General features: G+C 40.3%; 1 protein-coding gene across 3 annotated transcripts in view; it reads left to right on the plus strand.

Moving 5' to 3' along the window:
• Positions 1-22,660, plus strand: part of Grm1 (glutamate metabotropic receptor 1) — a 383,399-nt gene extending 360,739 nt beyond the window's left edge. The window contains exons 9-10 of one of the 3 annotated variants that reach the window (XM_041680171.1): positions 10,557-10,640; positions 18,966-19,099. In XM_041680171.1, coding sequence (XP_041536105.1) covers positions 10,557-10,617 — 61 coding nt within the window. In that variant the 3' untranslated portion in view covers positions 10,618-10,640; positions 18,966-19,099. Of the gene's footprint in view, positions 1-10,556; positions 10,641-18,965 lie in introns of all 3 variants that reach the window. The other 2 variants (XM_041680172.1, XM_041680170.1) reach the window with 2 other exon arrangements.
• Positions 22,661-24,169: the final 1,509 nt, after the last annotated feature.

The following is a 24,169-nucleotide window of genomic DNA, read 5'->3' on the forward strand; positions in this document are numbered from 1 at the left end:
TCAATAATGTCTTTTGGGCACCTGCTATGTACTAGACACTATGACAAATACAGGGAACCCAGGGGTAGGAAAAACAGATTCAACCCTTGCCCTTTGTGAAAAGTGATATTTAACCAAAGGCTACACATTGAAGGGTCAATGCCAAGGAGAAATGCAAGTGTCACAGAACACGGTGGGATATTTAACTAATCCAAAGGTATGGAAATGTTACCAGAAAGTATTGCTTAAGCTGGACCCTGTTTCTATTAATTTATTTTTTGACAAATTCTTACATGTAGATAATACGCTCGGATTACACATCGCCTTCGCTTCTCCAATTTCCATCATATGAGTGCCTCCTCCTTGTACCACCACGCTCCAATTGGACTTTCATGTCTTTTTGCTTTGCTCTGTGACTCACTGGGTTTAACCAGCGCTACTCACGTGGGCGTGGGAGTGAAGTTAACCACCATCTCAGTGGTCATGTCGCTAAAGACAATGATTTCCTCCACCAGTATATCTCCGTCAACAGACACTCTGGATAGGGTCCCATAACTTTGTTCTCATCTAAGTCAGTCTTGTACAGGCCTATTCAGTTAACTTCAGTTGTTGAGAGTTGGTAGACCATGTCATACCCATTAGACAGTGTTTAATGCTCTTTCTCCTTATCACTTGGATCTTGCATTCTTTTCATCCCCTTTTCTATAATGCTTTTGGAGCCTTCAAGGGAGTGTGTTGGTGTCCCACTGAAGGATGAGCAGTCAATAGTCACTTGTTCTTAGCATCTTGACCAGTCATGAGTCACTGCATTAACTGTTGTTTGCTGAAATGTAAATTTCTTCGATCAAGGATGAGGACAGGAGTCGTCTATGGCAATTAAAAAGAAAAAACAAAAGGCAGATTGACATGATCACTTTGCAGAACAAAAATGAAAGTTTCATTCCTAGAGTCTATGACCTTCTGAATCACAAGCCCTTGACCAGGTCCGCATACCAGACATGATCTCTTCCGTATGGGGTGGGCCTCAGATACAGGCATAACTGTGGTGCCATTATTGCATAAGTAAGTACCTCTTGCTTGGCAAGTTGGAATTGTAGCATATAAGTTAAAAGACTAATTAAGACCCCTGCTGATTTTTCTCTATGTGCCTGCATAGCACTTTCGGGTATTATGAGAGCTAACCAGTAGAGAAGGAGCTTCCAGTTAGAAAGAAGGATGCTTGTCAAGATATTGAATATAAAGGTACAGAGTAGAATAAAATATAGATGACTAAAGGCAATAGTTAAAGGCAATTCCAGAATGTTTCAAGAATTATGCTTATTGTAGCCACAGTAATATCCCTTGCTTTCACAAATGATTTTTACTGAGTTCAGAATGGTTGTTGTTTTATCTCTGTAGTGCAGACAGTAATACCCGTGTTCTGCTTACCATATTTAATTTATTATGAACAGGAAATAGTTTTGTGAAGTTTTATTGCTTTAAGACAGAAAATCACGTTTAAGCATCAACTGAAAATTAGTGTCTCATGCCTTATTTGCTATATATGTTCTCATTCTATCTGGCCCAGAAATTCACAGATAGTTCATGTATCACCATGTACTACAAACATATTCCCTTGCTTGCACAGCAAGAATCCAATGAAATAGTAGATCTCAAAAGCATATGTTCACATCTCATAATAGCCATACAAGTTTTCTAGAATACTTACCCTCATTACTACCAATTCAGTACTGAGAAAATTTTTTTAGAAATGTTTGCTCAGATGCTTCCTGTTTAAATATAACTATATTGTCTGGCTGTGCAGTTAACATGGACTAGAATTCTGTTTTAACCCTCACATAGTTTTCTGCAATTATCTTTGACATCATTATTTTACTTTTTACCTTTATTTATTCTCTGTGTGTGCCTGTATGTGTGTATTTGCTGCAAGATATAGCACATGCATGCAGACCAGAGAACTTTGTATTATCTGATGAACTATCTCTTAAGCCCCCTAATATTTTCTGTAGATAATTTTTATGCTGAATATATGGGTATATTATATATTTAAGCAAAATATATCAACCATTATTGAAATCTCTGCATGTTACTATATGTATTAATATTTTACTTCAAAGGCCATTAAATTGGTAAAAAGAACTGAAAAGTCTAGATATTAAAACAAGCACATGGTGATATATATTACACATTTTTCTATATCTCTGAGTTGATGCTTTATTTCATTGATCATATCCTTTGAAGAATGAGAGTTGTTAATTTTTTTTTTTCGAGACAGGGTTTCTCTGTGGTTTTTGGAGCCTGTCCTGGAACTAGCTCTTGTAGACCAGGCTGGTCTCGAACTCACAGAGATCCGCCTGCCTCTGCCTCCCAAGTGCTGGGATTAAAGGCGTGTGCCACCACCGCCCGGCTGAGTTGTTAATTTTGATGAAGTTAGAATGATCACTTTTTAAGATTAATTATTTTTATGCCGACTATAATGTATATTTTCCAGTCACCAGTTCTTTAGGGAATTCCCCGTTTTATTTATGAGCTTTGTGAATTTGGCTCCTACATTTAATACTACAATACATCTTCTATGTGTGGTTTAAGGAATGTGTCTTCATTCAGTTTCTATTATAAACCATATTGATTTCTTATGGTTCTAGAGACTTCACATTTTGGGTTTTGCTTAGTCACTTTTACTGAGGACCCTCTTCTTGGATGAAGACTTCATATGTTCATATGTATCTTCATGTCACAGAAAAAATGAGCTAGATAATTCCCTGGAAACTGTTTAAAGAGACATTAACCTCATAAAAGGCTAATACTAACTAAAATTTCAAAGTGAAGTTTCTGCTGAGTGTATAATATGCTCACACTGTCATAAAGTCAAAAGAGTTTAAGTCAGAATTGCCTGTTCTTGCCTAGGGGTCTGTTTCTTTCCTTTATGTATCGTTTGATGATGGAACCAAGTGAATTGAATGTAGACCGTAATCTTATAAAACTTTTTCAATCCCACCATTCTTTTCTTACTGCTTCCAGGATCTTGGATCCCCAAGTCCTGACTTCTTTGGGAGACTTAAATTCAAGTGTATGTGTCAATGACCTGATTAAAAGGGCTCTTACTCCACCCCCAACACACTTTGTTCTTCTACTTGGATTCCTTATTTGTTTTTGTATATCAAGAATCATGAAATATCCTGAGGGTAGAAATAGCTTGAAGCTTATCTGTTTTCCCACTGAAGTTCTCTTCCTCAGACTTATTGATCCCTTGGATTTTGGTTGTCATGACACTGTCCCAATGTCTGCAAGTGGCTTTTGAAAAATATTTTATTTGGCTGTTTCCAGCATAAAAGTTGGTTCCCCCCAAAGGTATTTTAGCTAATAGTTGAAGTCTTTTTTAGGCCACTGAAATCTCTCCCTTGACTCTTTCTCAGCAGGCTATAATGTAACTATGACTATTTTGGAGGCTATAGTATCTATACTCTTGAAATTACCACAGTGGTATTATGAAGTTTTCTTTGCAGATTTGAGGGGTGATGACACAAAAGTTAATTTTATGATTAGTATGGCTCTATTTAAGGAAAAATAAGATGAAATAAAGCTTTGTGGAACAAAAATATAATACTTATATTAGTGCTTTAGCCGAGAATTTCAGGAATTTCCCCCAAAGTCCAAGTTTCTTTAGAATTAGCTTTGTATGTTTGATTTTCAATCTCTGACAGTCCCCAAAGTCCTAACACTTCCAACACTGTTCAAAAATCTACGTACAGAATTTCTATTGAGACTAAAAGCAATCTCTCAGCTGTGAGCCCCGGAAAATCTAAAAACAAATTACTTGCTTCCAATATACAATAGCACTGAGTAAACATTCCCAGTCAAGAAGGAGAAATGGGACACAGAAGAATGAGATCAGAGCAAGAGTATACTAGGCAGGGAATGCACTACATCCTGTACCTCCATGTCCAGCATCTGAGGAACATGTCAAGATGTGTGCCAAAGGGCTTGGGCTGTCCCACCATCAGTGCTTTTCCATTAATGGTCCACATGGCTTCTCTCTTTGGCTGCTTCCATTTGGTGCCTCCAGCTGTTCTCAGCACACATTTCTGCTTTGTTCAGTATTTTATGTTCTCACTTTAACCTAGGCTTTACCTTCACAATTTTCATATAAAGCCTTTTCTTGGAGAGCCTATAGAGAATTTGACCCTGCTCTGCAGCGTCTCTACCACAGGGTTTTCTGTGGGGCACTAGAACAATACTCGATAATTTCACAGTTCTTGACATTCTGCATGCCTATATAACCATGTGGATAAGACCAAGATCTGCTGCCAGTTAAACAGTAGCTGATCCTTCTTGAACCAGAATTTTAGTTTCTTTTTAGTGTCTAGGTGGCTGAAAGAGGGAAAATGCTCTTCTAGCTGCCGTATTTGAGTAAAGTGCACTCTTTTCAAAGAAAAGTCAAGTGAGATTGGAGTTTTACACCCTGGAGTCTTTGGTAGGCAGGTTCTCACCAACTCATAAAATGTCCTCAATGACCTCTACTACAGCTCCAGTGCAAAGAGACTAGCTTCTTTTTAATGGTGCTAATTTCTTTTACAAATGCATTCTCTTCGGATGAAATTTAAATCTCCTTCCCTGAATAACAATCAGTTTTATAAATGCTTCTGCTCGACATTTTGCTCCAAATAATCACTATAAACCTGGTTAGGAGTAGCTAGTGATAACCAAACTACATTCTACAAGTAATGTTACCTTGAAATTTCCTTTACAAAATTTATTAGTCTGTTACTTTAGAATTCAGCTTCATACAGTTTTTCAGATTACAGGTCAAATATAAGCAAACAGTTCAACAAAATGCAGTATAAATGCTTTCTAGTGTAGTTCTCCATACTGAGTCCTTGTTTATATCTAAGACCTCATGAATACGGGCTGACTTTGCTGTCTGCATGTCTATCTGCTCTGTAGTTTGAAATTCTATCAAGTTCACTCATGAAGTATTACAGCTTTCTAGGGCTTCTCAAGTTCATAGCTCTAAACACTTCCTAATTTCTCCCCCAAACCATTTCCAAATGCCCCAAATGACACAGGTTTAGTCAAACCAATGACCCCACTTCTCTGGTAGAATATGTAGACCCTTATTCTACATTAGCCATTTTCCATGGTTGTAATCAAAATACCTGACAAAAATTTCTTAAGAAATTTGGTTCTTAGTTTCAGTCCATGGGGTGAGGAAGGATGGTTCAATATCAACCTGGTTTGTATTTTTGTCTGAGTTATCATCTGAACAAGTCAAATAATTCATAAGGAAAATTTCTTTAGAGAAGAAATTTGGGTGGCAAATATCGAAAAGATGGTAGAATTATATCACCACATTGCAATCTTGTAATAAAAGAACTGAGCCTCTCTTTGATCATTATTGACTGTTAAAACCAGCTTGTGACACTGGCTAGTGGTATGGTATATTTATGTTGAACAGACTCCAGTTTCATTTAAGAAATTTTTCATAATAAAAAGATGAAAATGTAAGTGGCATAAAAATAACAGTATGGATCCTCAAAAAGCAGTCTAAACAGCATACGTACTTCACAGAGAGTGTTGGCAAAAGAGAAACAGCCCACCAATTCAATCTCCAGGTGCCTGCTTTTAAAAACCCACCATTTGTGTGCAAGGGTATTTGCTGAAGACTGGTCCCCAGAGCAGAATGTGGGAAACAACCTAAACAGCCATTATAGGAGAATGGATATTCTGTGAGGTATATTTAATCAGTTTAGTTTAAGTCGTGAGCTAGTTGTGTGTGCGTATAATACCATATGAAAAAGAAAAAGGTGATCATTGAATGAAAATGTAGGGTGAAGCCATACATACAAATTTTATAATATAAAAGTTTCCATGTATTATTTGCTAATCCATTCTTATACAAATATTATAAACAGATAAAAATGTTCCAAATGGTGAGATGAAAGAATTTTTTTCTTTAGAATGAGATTACTATGTAGATTACTATATCGAAGTCTTTAACATATCGTTAGTGTTGTCCAAAGTAAATGGATTTTAATATGTGATGAATCTGTGATAGTAAATATATTTTTATTAAATCATTTTCATAGCCTCTTATTAGCTTACAAATCTCAGTGATTAAGAATTTTTAATAGGGCAATATTTTATGACTATAACAGAGAGACTGCATTTGTGTTTATTAAAGAACTTAATATACTATGTTAAACAACTGTGCTATAAATGAAAGTGGAAGAAATTAAAATTCACAGAAGACCTGTGCCTACATGCAGAGTTTCTCTCTGCACTCTGATCAGTGAGTGAGCACTAGAAAAAAGTTTATTGGCTTCTGGAAATTGATCAGAGATACAAAATGATTTCACTTATCCACGCAGTGACAACCGAAAAAATAGACCTCAGTCTGCTACTATGGTCTTGAGTAGTTGCTGTCGTTCTTCATGATTAGTTTGGACAGCTGCCACATTATTTCCACGGTGAGCCTTGTATATCCTTAGAACTTACCATGTGGAATTGCCTAGAACATTCTGTCTCTGCTTAAAGTAGATTCACCTTCTATCCTAACATGGACATTCAGCTCCGGAGAGAGGTGACTCACCTGGTTTCTCCCAGCATTACCTTTGCCTAGCACACCCTCTTGATGTCAACATTACTGCCTAAAGAGAAATGGAATGTGGATGGGGTTAGAAATAAAATTCAGTTTAGTTGCTAGTGTATTTATGGAAATTCTTGAGTAAGGAAGATGGCTGAAGTCAGTGATGTGAAGGTGATACCACGCACTGGTGTGGTTCATGGTACTGGCTTTAGCTGGAGGAGCACTTTGGTTTTCAGGAGCCCCTTTCCCCCACACGCTACTTCAACAATCCTTTATGGATAAAAGAAGTGACTGTGAAAGGGGCAATGACCTGACTGAAGACACCAAGTCTTCTGGGTTCCTTGTCCAGCGATCAATGTCGTATCATCCTTAGTAAAAAATTGCTGCAATTTATGAAGTTCACATAAAGGATAAATCCTGTCAGAAACTGACATAGGGACTGTTTCATGTAGATAAAATAACACTATAAAACAAAAATTGTTTGGAGCTAAGTCCACTCAAAGACATGTAGGCTATATACAAATGAATATTATTTGGACAATAGAGTCAAGTGGGGAATCTTACGAAGAGTTCATTGGCTGTAACAAAGGGCAACTTCATGTAAAAGGGACAGAAGAAAGGGAGGGAAGAAGATGGTGGGGAGGATACCTGGCACTTTCAAAAGAAATTACTGAAAAGATCTTTCTAACTAAAATTCTGGGGTTTCTTTAAATCCACAATTTGTGCCAAAAGATTCCAGCACAGATTTGGGACTTATATTTGACAAGCCCCCATATGCTGCCTTTTTCCCTCCAAGCTTTTATTCTGACTTGCTGAGTCTGTAGTTGGTTGAATTTGTGGCTTTATAATTACTAAAAATACCCTAAAGCCAAGCTCCATCTCTTAGTATTTATGTATCTGGTAAAATGACCAGTTACACATCAGGGTTTCCAAGCCTTGGCCAATAATCTTCAGTAAATACTGCTTTCCTAAGATCAAAGCCTACATTCAGGAGTAGTCTATACTTTACTTCCATGCAAAGGCAACGCCAGAGACAGAAAACCTCGAGATTACGGAGGAGATTATACTCTTCTCTAATGCTTTGGTCAACAGTTAACCAGTGTGAATTTGAATTCCTGTGGCTTCTACTAAAGCTGTCAATCTGACTGAAACCAAAAACAACCGCAAACTGTTCTTTCCCTAAATGTAGAAGCAGTCCCTAAAAGAGAGAGTTGGCAACAGAGATTATGGAGTTTCTTTTCACAGAAATACAGATGCTGCAAGTCAGTGCATCCGTGCAAATGCATGCATGCCAAGACTCCAGGCTACCATGGCAGTCCTCACCTTGTTTGTATGTTTTACACCCCTAGCAGACAGGTCCAGTGCAAAACTAAATCACCAAGTCCTTGGTTTAAATGCTGGGAAAACGATAAATGTACAATGCAAACCCATTACCTCTCACTGTTTATTCTCTCTGTTTCATATTTGCGATCTAATATCATGTTCACTTGCACAGAAAGACATTCTTGGGGGAAAAATCACTCATTCTAGTTGTGACCCTAGCTACCCATTCTGGGACTTATATGTGCGTCCTCCAAGGTGCAAAACTGTATCCCGAATCAATCCTTACGCAGGTACCATGGGGAATGCAAAGTGATTTGCCTCTTTTTACATGTGCTTCCTACCTGAGCCATGTTAGATATGTGCACCCCATAGTTTTCCATAAGTTTGGAGACACCTGAAGCATCTAGATCAAGGGTGGGCGAGAGGCCCACACCTACCCTGTAGTCTGCCACCTGGTACTGAGTGTTTAGAGAAAAGGGAGGGGGAGCAGCTTCCACTTCCTGTAGATGCCACCGGGCACATAGTAGTGCATCTTGGTCCTGCTGGGGCTTGTGCCTAAGATCCCTGCTGGGGAGAGCCATGGTGATACCTTGCCATCTACACAGATGAGAGGAGAAAAAGACTGGGATCCAAAGGACAGGAGAACAGATCACCATGCAAGTAAAGTATGGAGACTGTTGATACTGGACCATCTGTAAGTTGTTGCTCCAAGACATGTTCCATTTTCTCACCCCTCCCCATTACTTACAGAACACAAATTTAAAGATTAATTGAGAGAATTTTAAGAGGCTAATCCCAGAATTCTAAGCAGCAAATGTGGGGTTCACTCAAGCTTCTGATGCTGGCCCTGCGGGGAACCCTGCTGCCCCACACCATTTGACCAGGCCAATATGTAAACATTTCTCCAAAGTAGAGTTAATTTTAAAGTCAAATGGATGTAGGTGGATTTTTAGCAAAACAAAAGCCTTGTGCTTTGGACGTGTTCTCCAGCTTCTTTCTTAGGAAAGAGAGTTTTAGCAATATTTTACAAGTTAAATGTTTTCTTACTCTTTATTATATAGTCAAGAACAATTTTCTCCTTATTGTCCTCTCTTTGCTGTTCATTTTTAAGGGCTATTTGTGATTTCGGGTTGGCATTTCGGACGTCATTGTTAGTTTAGTCTGGCAAGTTTAACAGCAAACATGGTCTCTGTTTAATTTTTTTTTTTTTTAATAAATGTGTTCTCTCAGTAGGCATGAACTTTCACCAACTTGTCTTTATTTCTCATTACTGGATAGAAATTTCAAATCGCAGAATTCGGCATATGCTTTCAAATGGTTTATGAGTGCTTGCAATTTGGTGGCAATCTATTCATTGATCAGTTTTCCTTTCCTTTTTCTATCATAGTCAACTATGTACAGAAAAATCTTTCCTCATCATATAAACTCAGGTCAGTCCTTGCTTCCAAAGGGTAAAAAAAATGACTACACAGAGTTCTACATGGAGCTTTCAAACTCACAGCCCAACTTCTCAGCCCCTGGTAGGCATCAAACTGAAAGGCTTAGAGCATGGGAAGAGCCATGATTCTTTGTTCCTGGCATCCCCTCCTTGACCTTCCTTTCTTCCTCCTCTTCCTCTTCCTCCTCCTGAGGCACTATTCTTCTGTTTTGATGGGATAAAGAACTGCCTTGGCTCCCTCTGGCTATCCTCATGGCTACCTACAGGACTATCCACCAAAGACTGGAGTGGATGGCCAAACATAGGCTTAATAGAAAACAGGTGTGAGTTCACTGGGGAACACTACAGGGAAATGGATACTCACAGAATTTTGTTATGTGAGAAAGTTCTCTTGAACTCGACCACCCTCCTCCGTACCACCACAAACATGGACTGACGGTTAATCCTGAGCATCTTATGCCTGAGGTCTTTTCCAGGATAGATAGCCATTTTACGGGGCATGACAAGATCGCTTTCCCACCACCACTTTCTAGGTGCTGCTAATCTTACTCAGGAAGAACTACTTGTCTTTGGTTTACTTTCTCATGGCTGCCCCACCAGCCTTGCTGGGTCTAAACAGGGTTCTTCTCTCTTGCTAACAATGACACAGTGTACAGATCACCCAGTTTTCTGTATAAGGAAATATCAACCAGAGAATGAGATGGTGTGTCCTCTTGTGGCAGAATCATCAAGGTAGATCCCTTGACAAGCCATTATTACACATAAACAGTGTTGTGAGCACAAGAAAGAAGTGTGACTTTAAATGAAGTGGCAGCCATGCCTTGTGATAGAATAATATGGTAGATAATGCACAATGCAAAGGAACTCTGTGATTTTGGATATAAATTCAGGAGCTTCCATTAAAAAGTATGGTGGCAGACCACAGCCTCCTAAAGTAGTGTGTCAACAGTGAAGGGAAGATGCCAGTCTGGTACAGATGCACAGAACATTGAGAAGAGATGGTTCCCCTATGGAAGAGCGACTCTGTCATTGCTGCTTCCAGAAAGGAGTCCCACCAGCAAGACACAGGCCACCATTGCAAATTCCAAGAAGGACATAGAAGCAGAGACATGGAGAAAGGTTCAGGAGCCAGGCCTGGCCCCACCCTGGACCAGGCACCTCCTGTATGGTGGACTCACCATAGCTGTGCCCATGTTGTTTAACCCCTTGCTTTTTCTTTTCGCTCTTCAGGAAGAGGCAGCCAGAATTCTCGCCCAGCAGCCAGTGTCCGTCGGCACATGTGCAGCTTTGAAACCCCCACGCTGCAGTGAATGTGTAAGAGACGCTGCATGGACATCTAGTGTTTTGCCCCTTGCTTTCTCTCTCCTGGGTATTTCCACTTTCTAACATGGAACCAAATGTGGTGCATGCCATCAAGAATGAGGGACTCGTGGACGTGCCGTGGTTTGCACGACTGCCTTATCCGATTGTCCATCGTTCTTAAAAGGACACTGTCAAGCTGGTAGTTTCTCTGCTTATTTTCTGTTCCAATGCAGCGCTCTCCCCGGCTTTAAGGATTCACTTTGGTCTGTGACTCCCACTCAGGAGCTCGAAAGTGAATCTTCCCTTCCACAAATTGGTCGGCTTCTCCATGGCAAACAGAGCCTTTTCCTTTTTTTTTTCCTTTTCCTTTTGCCTTTCCCCTCCCCGTTTTTGCTGTTGAGCAAATGTCTGAAACAATCCTGTCTGCATTGAAGTAAAATCCACAGCTGAAATTTATGGAAATGTTCCACAATGTGGGTGTGCGAGGGTGGGTGCCAACACGAGCCTCTGCTGGGTGTCTCCCACACCCTGGGGAACACAAAACAAAGGTTTTGTGAGTCCCTCTTAAAGCAAATTTTACAATAAACAGAAACATTTTTTTTCTAGCATTCTATATGATTTTTATCAGATGCTTAAGTCTGATAAAAAAAAAAAACAATGCATGCTTGGTCTGATTTTTGACCTGTAGCTCTTGACAGTGTCTCTTTAAGTTAACCAAAGCACCTAGACCATGTTCGATTCATTGTGCACGGAGTCTGTGGTCTTTCTCAGCTGTTCCTTTACAGCCCTCCAAACTCCTGGGAGAGTCAAAGGTACACATTCCTGCAGCAGGAGGGAGCCCACTGATGAGGTCCCTGTGGCTTGAATAGCTCTTCAGATAGAAGAGCCCAATTTGTTTCAATGTTTGATACTAAACTGGCGGCAGAGGCTGGAAATGGAGCCATGGTGCCTCTTCCTTTACTCAGTGACCGGTACCAGGAAGTGTGTAGCCTCCTTTGCTACTCTTCCCTGTTGAATCCTCTATCCAAACAATGTGGTCTTCTTCAAATCATCCAGACACAGAAAAGAAACACTGGGTAGTCGTACCAGTGTATTTCAGTGGCATTTGGGAAGCCCTTAACAGAGCCTCTGTACCATAGCTAGATGCCTTCTCTGAAACCCTTCCAAGTCCAAAGACATTAAGTGTTTCTGGCACCAATGGTGTCTGACCAAGGACACAGCAAGGAGATCCTAATTTGTGGCAGCTGCTGGCTGCCTGTCAAAAGGGATTGATAGAGATGGGTGGATGTGTTTGTCTTGCCATGACAGCAGGGCCAGAGAGAGGAGAATCAACTAACATTTCATGACTCAAAGGTGAGTTTCTACAAACAAAAAGTAAAAGTCAAATATACTTCTTGGTGGTGATTAAAGAAAAAAAATGCACTGATCAGCAAAGCTAACAGGTTGGTTGTCAAGAACCGTAAGAACAGGCTATTCAAGCCTTTCATCTTCAGACTATACAGGAAACCAGAGACAGTGGCTTTAAACCTGTATCGCTTAGCTAAGGCCAGATATTTTTAGTCATGGTTGTCCTGGAGAAATGAAAATAAGAAAATGTTCTTTCTGTAACCTTCAGTTCCCACTGCTTTTTTTGTGTGTGTGTGAAGAGCATGCAAAGAGATAAACATAAGAAATAAACTGGATAATTATGGTCTGTCTCTTGCCCCTGAGGAATAATCCAGGCAGAGCAATGCAACTGCCCTATATTTGCAGGGCAGATTGTGAGTACTGAGGGTCATCAGATAGAAGGGGATATAGAAGATTTGATAGTTTTTTACCCCTACTTCCTTCAAAAGTATCACAATCTGCTCCTACCTGTATTTCCTAAATAAATCCAACAACACACAAGTACCTGTACTAGGACAATAGCCTGGAACCAACATAGTATATTTTTAAGATTTCATAATTTGCAGCACTATTAAAATTTGTAGTTACAGTTATATGTGAGTATAGTAACTCATATATATATATACATATATATATACATATACATATACTCATATATAGTTATATATGAGTATAGTAACCTATGAAGACCAGAAGAGGGTTTTGGATCACCTGGACCCTGAGTTTCAGATGATTGAGAACGGCTCCAAGTGGGTATAGAGAACCAAACTCAGGTTTTCTGCCAAAGCAGTACTTCTGGGCCAGTTCCAGGCCACAACGTGACATATTATATAAACTTTAACATGAGAATTTCCTTCTTCAGCTTGTGCATACAACCAAAGACCATCTGAAACCTCCTTGGAAAAGTTTAATAATCATCAGAATTTGCTCAAGTTTAGAAATGACTTGGTAGTTTTCTCAAAACAGTCAAGCTCATGCTGGGAGCAAAGCTCTAGAGCTGTCCAGGCTTCATTGGCTTCAAGGAGAAACTTAAATTTTGGGTATATTTTACCTTATTGGTTCACTAAAGAAATCATGAAGTTATAGAAAGAAAAGTGATGTGTGTGTTTGCATATCTCTCTCTCTCTCTCTCTCTCTCTCTCTCTATCTCTCTCTCTCTCTGTGTGTGTGTGTGTGTCTGTGTGTCTGTGTGTCTGTGTTGTCCTTTATCCTGTGTCATACAGTTTGAAGATGTAGAAATCAAATGATCTAAAGATTACTAAATAAGGGTCAAATATTTTGACTTTGCAGATTGTATATTTCATTAAGTCAACGGTCTGTGAGTAACCAATGTTCAAATCAGAATTCAGAGGGGAAGGAGAAACGTCATAATGCTGTTTAAGATTATCTATAGAAACATTGGCGTTCTCACATAGTAAGAGTTTATCTGTCTTCAAAAGTACATTCAAGTGTCTCTTTATTACAAGTAATGATGAGCAGGGAAGAACTTTTAATCATGTCCCTAGTTCTCCACAGTGGAGAGAATGTGTTAAATATGCAGAATTTTCTGTAATGTTTTCAAGAAGTGGAACAAGTGTCAGTATGGAACTAACTTGGGGTTGCCTGGGAAAACAGACGTCTGGCTCAAATGGTTTCATATAGTTCCTATGCTGAAAAATCAGTGAGAGCCGCCTTCCGGACTGCATGCTGATGCCAACTGAATAATACATATGCACGTGAAAGCATGGACAGCTCCACCAGAAGCTTCTTGGGCCAGACTCCAAGAGCTGACATGACACCAAGCTAAAGCAGCAGGGACATAATAGTCGGCGACCTCAGTGCTGATCGCTCATGGATTATACTCTTGGTCAGCCTTTCACTCCCTAATGGAACTCTATGTCATTTCCTGATGCTCTTTCTCTTTGCATTGCATGCTTTACTAATTGACTGATTATGGAGAGAGAGTGGGGGAGACAGTATGTATGTATCTAGCTCAGGTAACAACTCATGGTCACCAGTTCTCTCCTTCCACCAGTGTTTATTCCCAGGTTCTTGGGCTCAGAAGCAAATGGAATCTCCCACTGAGCTATCTCCATGGTCCTATTATAGAAAACAAACACTTGCCCCTCAGGTTCTGACGACGGATCCTCCCTTCTTTATGGGAAGATCTTGTCTTGTCCGAGGCTCTCTGGATACTGCCGTAAAGCTTTGAAACCTGGCAAGGGATGATTGCCTTGTTGCCAGCCTCCTTTTCAACAGTTTGTGCAGGATGCTTTCCTCCTACCTCCAGCCCCGCTCACTGTTCTCATTTTAGAGATCTCTAAAGGAGAGAGCATGTCCTCTGCAGATGTAACCAGTACTTAGAGAAACAAATAAAACAGGCCAACTCTTAATGTCAACAAAACATTAATCTGTTTACACTACCCACTTCTAATTATTCGCTAGAATGCTGTAAATATTGGAGTTTATTGGGGGATTGTGACACTTACCTAATGGAAGAACAATGGAAGCAAAATCCTCAGCCTATTGACTTCAGGATTGCAGCCACAGATCTGTCAATTTTGTATGGGAGACTCAAACATCATCTTCCTATCCATATCCTCTTCTGCAGTCCTACTGTCTCTAGACTTAGGGTCGCAGCTTGTGTCCCTAACAAGTCAGGTTTGGCTGCTTGTCCTGGATGAACCCATAAAGAGAGCCAATTTAGGGGCTGGAGAGATGGCTCAGTGGTTAAGACGACTGTCTGCTCTTCCAGAGGTCCTAAATTCAATTCCCAGCAACTAAGGCCGGGCGGTGGTGGCGCACGCCTTTAATCCCAGCACTCGGGAGGCAGAGGCAGGTGGATCTCTGTGAGTTCGAGACCAGCCTGGTCTACAAGAGCTAGTTCCAGGACAGGCTCCAAAGCTACAGAGAAACCCTGTCTCGAAAAAACCAAAAAAAAAAAGAAAGAAAAAACCAGCAACTACATGGTGGCTCAAAGCCATCCTTAATGAGATCTGGTGCCCTCTTTTGGCCTGCAGGCATACACACAGGCAGAACACTGTGTACATAATAACTAAATAACTAAATAAATAAATAAATAAACCTTTAAAAAAATGGAAGAGAGACCAAATTTAATAGTGAAAGCAAGAGAAAGGAATTTATCTGGTGTGATCACACTGAGATGGGGACAAAGATACAGTGTGGTTCCAAGTTCATATTCTTGTCTGTCTTAAGAGTATGGTTTAACTAGAAAGCAGGGGGAGTGCAGAGCTAAGCAATCAGGACCTAGTGTGCCTCTGCCAATCATTGGCTCAGCCCCAAGTCTCTCTTTCAAGGTTGCCTGACAAGTTGTAAAGTTGCTGGGGTTTCAGACCTTTCTACTTCCAAGGAAATAATCCTAGGGAAACACTAAATTTTTGAGGTCCATTATTTTATAGTTGATGACCAGAGAGGCTCAATGTATATTGTTTATATAACTGACCATTCCAATAATTGTAGTGTCATTAAATAGATTTAACCACCTGAGGTAAGTTAGTCCTGACCCACAGTGTTTTATCTTTAAGAAGGAAGTTATTTTGGGTGTTAGTTCTGTCTTTGAAAATTAAAATAAAGAGTGCTTTGAGGCAATTATATGATGTTTTCTAAATCAAATTGCTTTGTGTCCCCCACACGGTTTTTAAGAGAGAGCCACATGTAGCCTGTGGTAACCTGAAACTTGCCGTGTAGCTGAGGATCACCCTTGAACTTCTGGTTCTCCTGCCTCAACTTCTTCATGCAGAGATTACAGGTATGTACCACAACATCTGGTTGATGCAATGCTAGAAATCAAACCTAGGGCTTTCTGCACACTTGGCAAGCAAACATTGGACTCTGTGAGCCACATGCCCAGCTCTTACTTAAGATTAAGATATTGGAAAAAGTTAAACAATAGAAACAAGAAACAGGTGGCCAAAGTCCAAACATTAAAGTTATCTGAATTTAAACAAACTTCATTTCACAGAATGATTCTATTTTGAATGTATTTCATTCTCTTGCAATACCCCAAAGTTTATGTATTTTTCTCTTCTTAGTAATAATGAATGTCCAGCCTCTTCAGGTAGGATGATCCTTTTTCACAAGAAACAGGATTGGGTCTTTGCCTGAATCAGTAACTATAATTACCCTGAATAGTGTTTGCTGAACACAATAAGAGCATGTAGTTGCATTTGTTTTTAATGGTAGTTTATCACAATACCATCCACAAACATTTAAAAAACAGTGGTACGTTTTCTCCTATAAAGTTTTATTTATTTACTATACAAACAGTGCTTAGTAGGCATGTAGATCCATAGACCCTTCAGATTGTTTTTGGACCACAGCTGAGAAGTGACTTATCCTGAAGGAGCAGTTAATAACCTGTGCTTCAATGTCTTTGCAATGATGCATTTCCCCCACTATCTCTGCTTTTTACAAAGCAATTTATTTTGTCCTTGGAAAAGATAGTCTAATTTTTATAACCCAAAAATGCCCTGGGACATGATATCTGTTTCCTAATTAAACAGGACTTTTCAGATAATTTAGAGCAAGACTCGGAGGGGAAAGAATGCTATTTATTTTAACAGTGATGGTGAAAATATCCCATCAGAAGAATAAAAACTGTGTTCAATTAAAATAGATCTAAATTATGATTATCTCTGCCTGCTTGATCACCAAAAATAATTTTTACATTTAGGTATGGTCCAAAATGAAGCCAGGGTGGATCTTTGGACAATAATAAAGACACCTGATGGTGTAGTCAATGAAATAAGTAGAATAAGACCATTACCTTCAGGGTTCCCAGGAATGCAGGGATACCTTGCAGCTAGTTTTAGGGGAAGACTGAGCAATGTTTTCTTGGAAACTACTTTCCCCAAGCCATGAGGTCAGAATTTTAGTTGTAATATCTATTTTTGAGCTTTATATATTCAGTGTTTGACCTTAAAATAAATCTCAGCTTTTTAAACTTTCTTCACTTTTCAAGTTTATAAAATATAAAATGTTGAGCACTACCCTCATCAAAAATATCCTAAGAATTATGTGTAAGTTTTGAAGCCTTCATTCTTGTCTTTCAAAATGATCTGATAAACCATTTTCTTGGCGATCCTTTTCTACTTTCTTTTCCCATTCAAACAGAAGACTGCAGAGAGGAACAATCTATTTCACACCTCCACCTAAGAAAGAATGTTCATTTTCAAATTTCTTTTAGTGTTCTTTTCTTTGTTCTGTGTTCCTTTTTCTCTTGCTTTAATAGGTATAAAGAAAAAGCAAACTCCTAAAAAAAGAAAGAGAAAAAAGCAGAGGAAAATGCCTTCTTTTAAGTATTAGTAGGACTTTTATTAATAGGGTGATATGGTAAGGTGTCACCATCTGCTAAAAATTATATAGACTATCATCAGAGTCTTTCAAAGCAAGATCCAAACTATTGCAATATTCAGAATAAATAACATTTGTCATTGCCATGAACATTTTGTATTTCTTCTCCAGAATGACTTTTTCTTTGGTAGGTCTGTTGGGATCTTGTGGGGATTAAAGTTGATGTGTTAACATTGTATTCTTGTGGCAACATATCTGAAAAAAATCAGCTAAAAGGAGAATGATATACTTTGGTTCATGGCTTCAAAGGCTTCAGCCCATGTTCACTTCATTCTGACACTTCGAAACTTGCGTCAAAGTGCAAGCATCTTAAGAAAGGATATGCAGCAGGCCACAGCTGCTCATCTGATGGTGGCTTAGAAGCAAAGAGGAGGGGACTGGTTTTCGCTGCAAAACCTCGCCTATGAAATCCATTAAGGTATAAGTCTGAAATGTGGTCCTTTAATGAAGTCAGAAGTCTCACAACCTAATCACCTCCAAAAGTCCCTTTCCCCCTTCATCACTGTGCCTCTGCAAGACAAGTTTCCAACACATGGGCTGTTGCAGGGCACTGAAGGACCAGGCCATAACAGCCAAGAAGGCTGGAAGCATGGTAGTGTTGTAGGATTTTCCTTCAGCACGGGTAAGTGGAGAGAGATCCAAGCAGGGTCCCTGGTCTTAGTGACCCCTGCCTTGTCAGAATCCTAATTTTGTCTTCTTCGCATCAAAATTGGCAATAGAATTAACGGAAGCTGTGAGCACTGTGTTTTACAGCCTGTTCCTAGTTTCCCTTTTCCAGTGCCCCTATTTGAGTATTCTTAGGGTGAAACTCCTAACCAGCAGCTCAGAATCTGAGCTTCATGTGAATTGTCACCTACTGTGTGTGTCAGGAACAGTGTTCTAAGGTTTAAAAAGATGGGAAATCATGAAACACTTCAGCAACTCGTGTATGTATTTTTCCTGCTCGTACTTTCTTTGTGTAGGTGCCATGTCTGTGTTCATGCGATTGATGGGAAATACAAATCAGAAGGAGCAGTTGAGTGCTTCTAGTTCATAAATCCCACAGCACAGTCAGAGTAGCTGCATGTGGCTCTTAACTCATCCCCTAGACTGTATGACTCTCTGTGTTGTATTTTCTCTGGGAAGCTTAATGGTTTTATGTGCGTGTGTGTGTGTCTGTGTGTTTCCAGATTATTCTCCCAGTAGTTCATTAATCATTTAGTCTTGCAGTGAAGGGTAATTTTAATTTGTTAACCATTTCATTAATTGTCATCAATGGGACTGTTTCATTATTAGCACATGTATGGTGGTAAAGGGTGTACTCTGTGAAATTGTATAACTAAATAGAAACAGCTGTTTGCACAATAGACTGGGCTTTCTCACCAGAAACTTTCCTGGGCCAGCTCTTCTTTACTTGACGTGAGCACACTGTTCTCTTTCTCTCTTCAGAGGCAGTCTATGGCAGCTGACGTTGCCAGTATTTCATTTACTATAAAGGGAAGCAGAGGAGGTGGACGGTGCAGTTGAATTGCAGTGCGTTGGGGTGGACAGAATTCAGATGCATTTTATCCTCTGTGCGGGATCCGTGTGTAAATAAACCCATCTCTATTTTATTCATAGTTCTAACGGCAAGTCTGTGTCATGGTCTGAACCAGGTGGAAGACAGGCGCCTAAGGGACAGCATGTGTGGCAGCGCCTCTCTGTGCACGTGAAGACCAACGAGACGGCCTGCAACCAAACGGCCGTGATCAAACCCCTCACTAAAAGTTACCAAGGCTCTGGCAAGAGCCTGACCTTTTCAGATGCCAGCACCAAGACCCTTTACAATGTGGAGGAGGAGGACAACACCCCTTCGACTCGCTACAGCCCTCCCAGCAGCCCTTCCATGGTAGTGCACCGGCGCGGGCCACCTGTGGCCACCACGCCGCCTCTGCCGCCCCACCTAACCGCAGAGGAGACACCCCTGTTCCTGGCTGATCCTGTCATCCCCAAAAGCTTGCCTCCACCTCTTCCACAGCAGCAACAACAGCCACTGCCCCCTCAGCAACCCCCGCAGCAGCCCAAATCCCTGATGGAACAGCTGCAAGGCGTGGTCACCAACTTTGGCTCGGGGATCCCGGACTTCCAGGCGGTGCTGGCAGGCGCAGGGACACCGGGGAATGGGCTACGTTCGCTGTACCCGCCTCCACCTCCCCCGCAACACCTGCAGATGCTGCCCCTGCAGCTGAGCACCTTCCGAGAGGAGCCCATCTCCCCTCCCGGGGAGGATGATGATGATGACAGTGAGAGGTTCAAGCTCCTGCAGGAGTTCGTGTATGAACGCGAAGGGAACACGGAGGAAGACGAACTGGAAGAGGAGGAGGATGTGCCTGCAGCCAGCAAGCTAACCCCGGAGGATTCACCTGCCCTGACGCCTCCTTCTCCTTTCCGAGACTCGGTGGCCTCTGGCAGCTCCGTGCCCAGCTCCCCGGTGTCTGAGTCTGTGCTCTGCACCCCTCCAAATGTGTCCTACGCCTCTGTCATCCTGAGGGACTACAAGCAAAGCTCTTCCACCCTGTAGGGGTAAAATGTTCATGGAGAAGCCAGAAATGCCAAGGAATGCCAATCCCTTTGGAAATAAACAGAAGGTTGAGGAGTCACAGGGATGGAGGACCACAGTCTGCAGGGGATAAAGAATGCTGAGGCTGCTTTTAAGGGAGAGAAGAAAGATGCCAAGTGAACAAGTGGTTCGGGCCAGGGTTGTGACTCTTGAATTATTCAAAAACCTTCTCTAGGAAGAAAGGGAATTATGACAAAGCACAATTCCATATGGTATGTAACTTTTATCGGGGAAAAAATAATAAAACGTAAAAATAAAATCAACAAAAATAATCTCTTCGTTTGCTCAATCGTGCATACATATATCTGCCCACACTCGTCTTGGTGAAGCTAGAAACGGAGCAGCCCTTGTGATGGTGCCAACTGAATCGTTAGTTCATCTAACAACATTCCTGGTGAGTGGATAACGGGAGGACAGGACACAGGGACATAGATGGGACAATAGCTCCCATCTCAGAAGGCCTTCTCTGCTAAAGCTGCAGACTCCTGGCTAAGACAGACCCAGGCACTGACCTTATGAGGGTCCCTTTACTGCTGCGATCCAGTCCCAGCCTGCCATCACCCTGGGATAAAAGCGCAGTAACACCTTGAATTTCTGTAATTGTCTCTGTTTAGGAAAATGGAGCTATATCGGAAGTGCTATGGGGAGAAAATGAGAAGCAAGACAATACATCTGCACAGGTCCTTGAGCGAGGTCAATACAATGAGCTTTGCAGATTCCATGCTTGTTTATTGATAACTTTGGAAAGGGGGATGATGACAAAGGGGTGGCAGAGACCTTTTGTGGACTCACTTGTGCCGTGCCAACCAGGTTCTCCGTTGCCCTTCCGCAAGAGGACAAGCCACGTTGCCAAGATTTACCTTCCATTTACTGTAGCAAATAATACCAACCAGTGGGACTTCTGAGATTCAGTATAAGTACAATGTGGTGCCACAGTTTCTCCCATGTGCTATGGAAGCAAATCTACCCTTGAAGCTAATGGTGTACTCATAGCAACAATCGCTTTCCTATTGTCACTGGAGTCCCTGGAACTAGCAACTGGATGTGTTTTCCTGTGTTCCTTGTGTACTTGTGATTATGAAATTCGTGCCATGTCGTGTCAATCTAGCCGCAACTAGGAAATCGTCCTCTGGATATAGTATAAATATTTTTATGTTCCAGTGATGGTCTCTACGTCACTGTCACCAGTGTCTCTTTGAAGGCTGCTGGGTCTGTGGTCAGATGTTTCTCAAGTGCAGCTGCGATGGAAATCCTTCTAAGTGGGGATTTATTTTTCAGATATTTTACGATATGAGAATGTTATTAAAGAAATAGCTTGAAAGTGCATTGTGTAAAAAGGTCACTAGACAGTGTGTGACACTAAAAAGTACATTTTTATAAACTTGTGCACATTGTTATTAAAATGTAAGGTTGAAAGGCAATATTTAGAATATTTCAGATATATTTTTAAAAAGTTTTTCCACGGTGACTTGAGTTTCATGGTCTTCTAGTATGTAACAATACTCAATCAAGTCAGAGTGTCTCAACTATCTGCTTGTCAACCATGCTTCATTTTTAAATTTTTACATGTTTTATGTTTATGTTTTTGCTAGCATATCTTCTTTATGATCCCCTTATGTTTACTATTATGTAATATCCACATACATGTCATCCAATTACTCCATCTTACCCCTGCCTTTTCTAACCCCAAAGAAAAGGATTGTTCTTGTTATTTTTATTTCTTCTATTATTTGTGGGATGCATCTGATCCCTTTAAATATCTTTGTTTATGCCTTATGTTCAGTCATCTTAATTTGCTTTCTTCGTGTTGGAGCTACTGATTTCTCAGCCAAAAAAGCATCGTCTTAAAATCTCTAAATACCCGAAGCATCATTTGTTTGGAATTTAACATCAACTCTATGTCAGAGTTGTGTTTCTTAAGTGTTCCACATTCTACCACCCAGTTTTTAGTGAGTTCCTTATCAAGAACTTCTGTCTTTTAAAAATTTATTTTTAAACATTTTTATTGCAAAGACCTCAAGAATTGAAATGGTGGGCTCTGTGTTTTCATTATGAAGAACAGTATGAAAAAAAAAACAGATGATGCAGAGCTGGGCATGGTAGTACATGTCATTATGCCTACAAGAACACGGGAGGTGGAGCAGAAAGAGCTCTGAGTTTGAGGCCAGCGTGGTCTACACAATGAATTCCAGGCGTGAATAGAGAGACCTTGTTCCCAAAGGGAAAACACAGTAACAAAGATGGTACGATGCTAAATAGATGGGTTTCTACTAAATTGGAAAAACAGTGAGAGAACCCATATTGCTTCCTAGGTCTTTTAATCTTAGGCACCAACATATAGTTTTTGTTGTTGTGTTTTATGGTTTTGGGTTTTTTTTTTTTTTTTTTGCCAGAATAGATGAGGCAATGCTGCCTATTCAAAATCTGTAGCAGGCGAGTTTGTTCAGGGGTTTTAGTCTGAGACATTTGGTGAACACATTCAATACTGATTAAAATATTACTGAATGCCTACTCTTAACATGATTAAGAATTTTCCAGAATAAATAGAACATTAGCTTATATAATTGTTCAGAATTGGAGATGTACACATACATACCCTGTACCTAAAGGGCAAAATATCTTTACTGTAACGTATGTGCTTATACAAGGTGTTTTGCTTCTTGTAAAAGTGTTTTCCTTTGGCTTGTTACTGCCTTTTGTCAAATAATCTTGATGATGCTGTATCATAATAAATATTTTTTATTTATTAAATGTGCATATTCCTTCTTTGAACTTTCTAAGCACTACAAGAAAAAAAGGCCAGTGTAACAAATAAACTCAATAGTTTGATTTTTGCCTAGAACACATTCCCAAAGAGGAAATTTTAAACATCACACAAAATATGCATAGCAGGTCATAAAATAGAACACAGTTTGGCTTTAATGACATGTAATCCAAACTTAGAATTTCAAACCCTATGATCTTCATTGCCATTTTTCCTTTTGAGAGAATTGAAAGGGTTGGATATTTAGTGGAACTCTAGAGACATGGACTCCACCTTTGTCCTCTGTGTCTTTCAACCTCTTTTGTACCTGACTCACACTATAGGGGAACCTAGTTTTCCAGCTTCTTAATGTTTTTCTATTCTATGCCAGCCTCAATTTTAAATTTTAATCCTGACATCACAGGTGAGCTTCCAAACGAACTGGGCATTCTTATTTTCATCTCTAATGTGTCCTAGTCAAAGAGAGATCATAGTGGTAGGGGGAGCTACACCTGAGACTGTGAGGAGCCTGGCGGGCGAGAGCAAGCTTGTGGTGAAGACACCATTCAGAAGTGGGTTGAGTCCCTAGAGAAGTCTTCAATATGTATGGTAGAGAGAATGAAAAAAAAAATAAATTAAATGAAAGCTTAGGGTTCCAGAAAAATTTATAGTGTGAGAAGCAAGTAGCAAAGAAAAGTAAAATAAAAATATAAGGATGGGGAAGTAAAAAAAAAAATAGACATTCATACTACAGTTCAAAGATATGCACAAAGATAATCATGGTAGACCTGAGGATCAATTGGAAAGAGCCCAGAAGCTTTACTTGGATGATCTTTGAAGAGGCCATGGCTCAGGTTCAGTTGCCAGAAGTAAAGGGTGAGTAACTGTCCCATATTTTCTACAGAGAATATCCTGGAAGTAAATCAGAGAACAGGGAAACAACATATGGACCTGCACCAAACAGGCACTCTGCTGGTTCTTGGCATTTATTTTCTTTCCAGCATTTCTGGCATGCAGATATTTTGGAGAACTGAAATAATGTGTCCACACTCATCCATGTGCTCCATCAGAGCTTTGGTCTCATTCCTTGACAGCACCAGAGCATGTGAACTCCGGTTCCTTTACAAAGCTCAAGCGCATGTGTAGGAGTTGGTTCACTTTTGCTTGGGATTCTGATTCCTGAGCCCTAGAGACAATACTGATATCCATATTCCAGTGCTGGGAAATAACAGTAAATTCAGGTTATATATCACACTTTTCTCAGTGCAGTACTCCAAAGATGTGTTCCAATATCCTTATGGGGTCCAGATCTCCACATTACTCCCTACTGATCCAAGCTCTGCCTTCTGAACTCATGTTCTAATCAGAAACATTAGGCTCTCATTTTGACAGAAGAAACAGCTGGTTCCCTTTCCTGCAGATGTGGAAGAAATACTTGGTATTTAGAGATGCCCGGGGAAGGCTCAGCTGATCGTGAAATAA

The sequence above is a fragment of the Microtus oregoni genome, unplaced genomic scaffold, assembly GCF_018167655.1.
Source record: "Microtus oregoni isolate MIOR12 unplaced genomic scaffold, Mior012 000033F_ref0000390, whole genome shotgun sequence".
NCBI classification, from domain to species: domain Eukaryota; kingdom Metazoa; phylum Chordata; class Mammalia; order Rodentia; family Cricetidae; genus Microtus; species Microtus oregoni.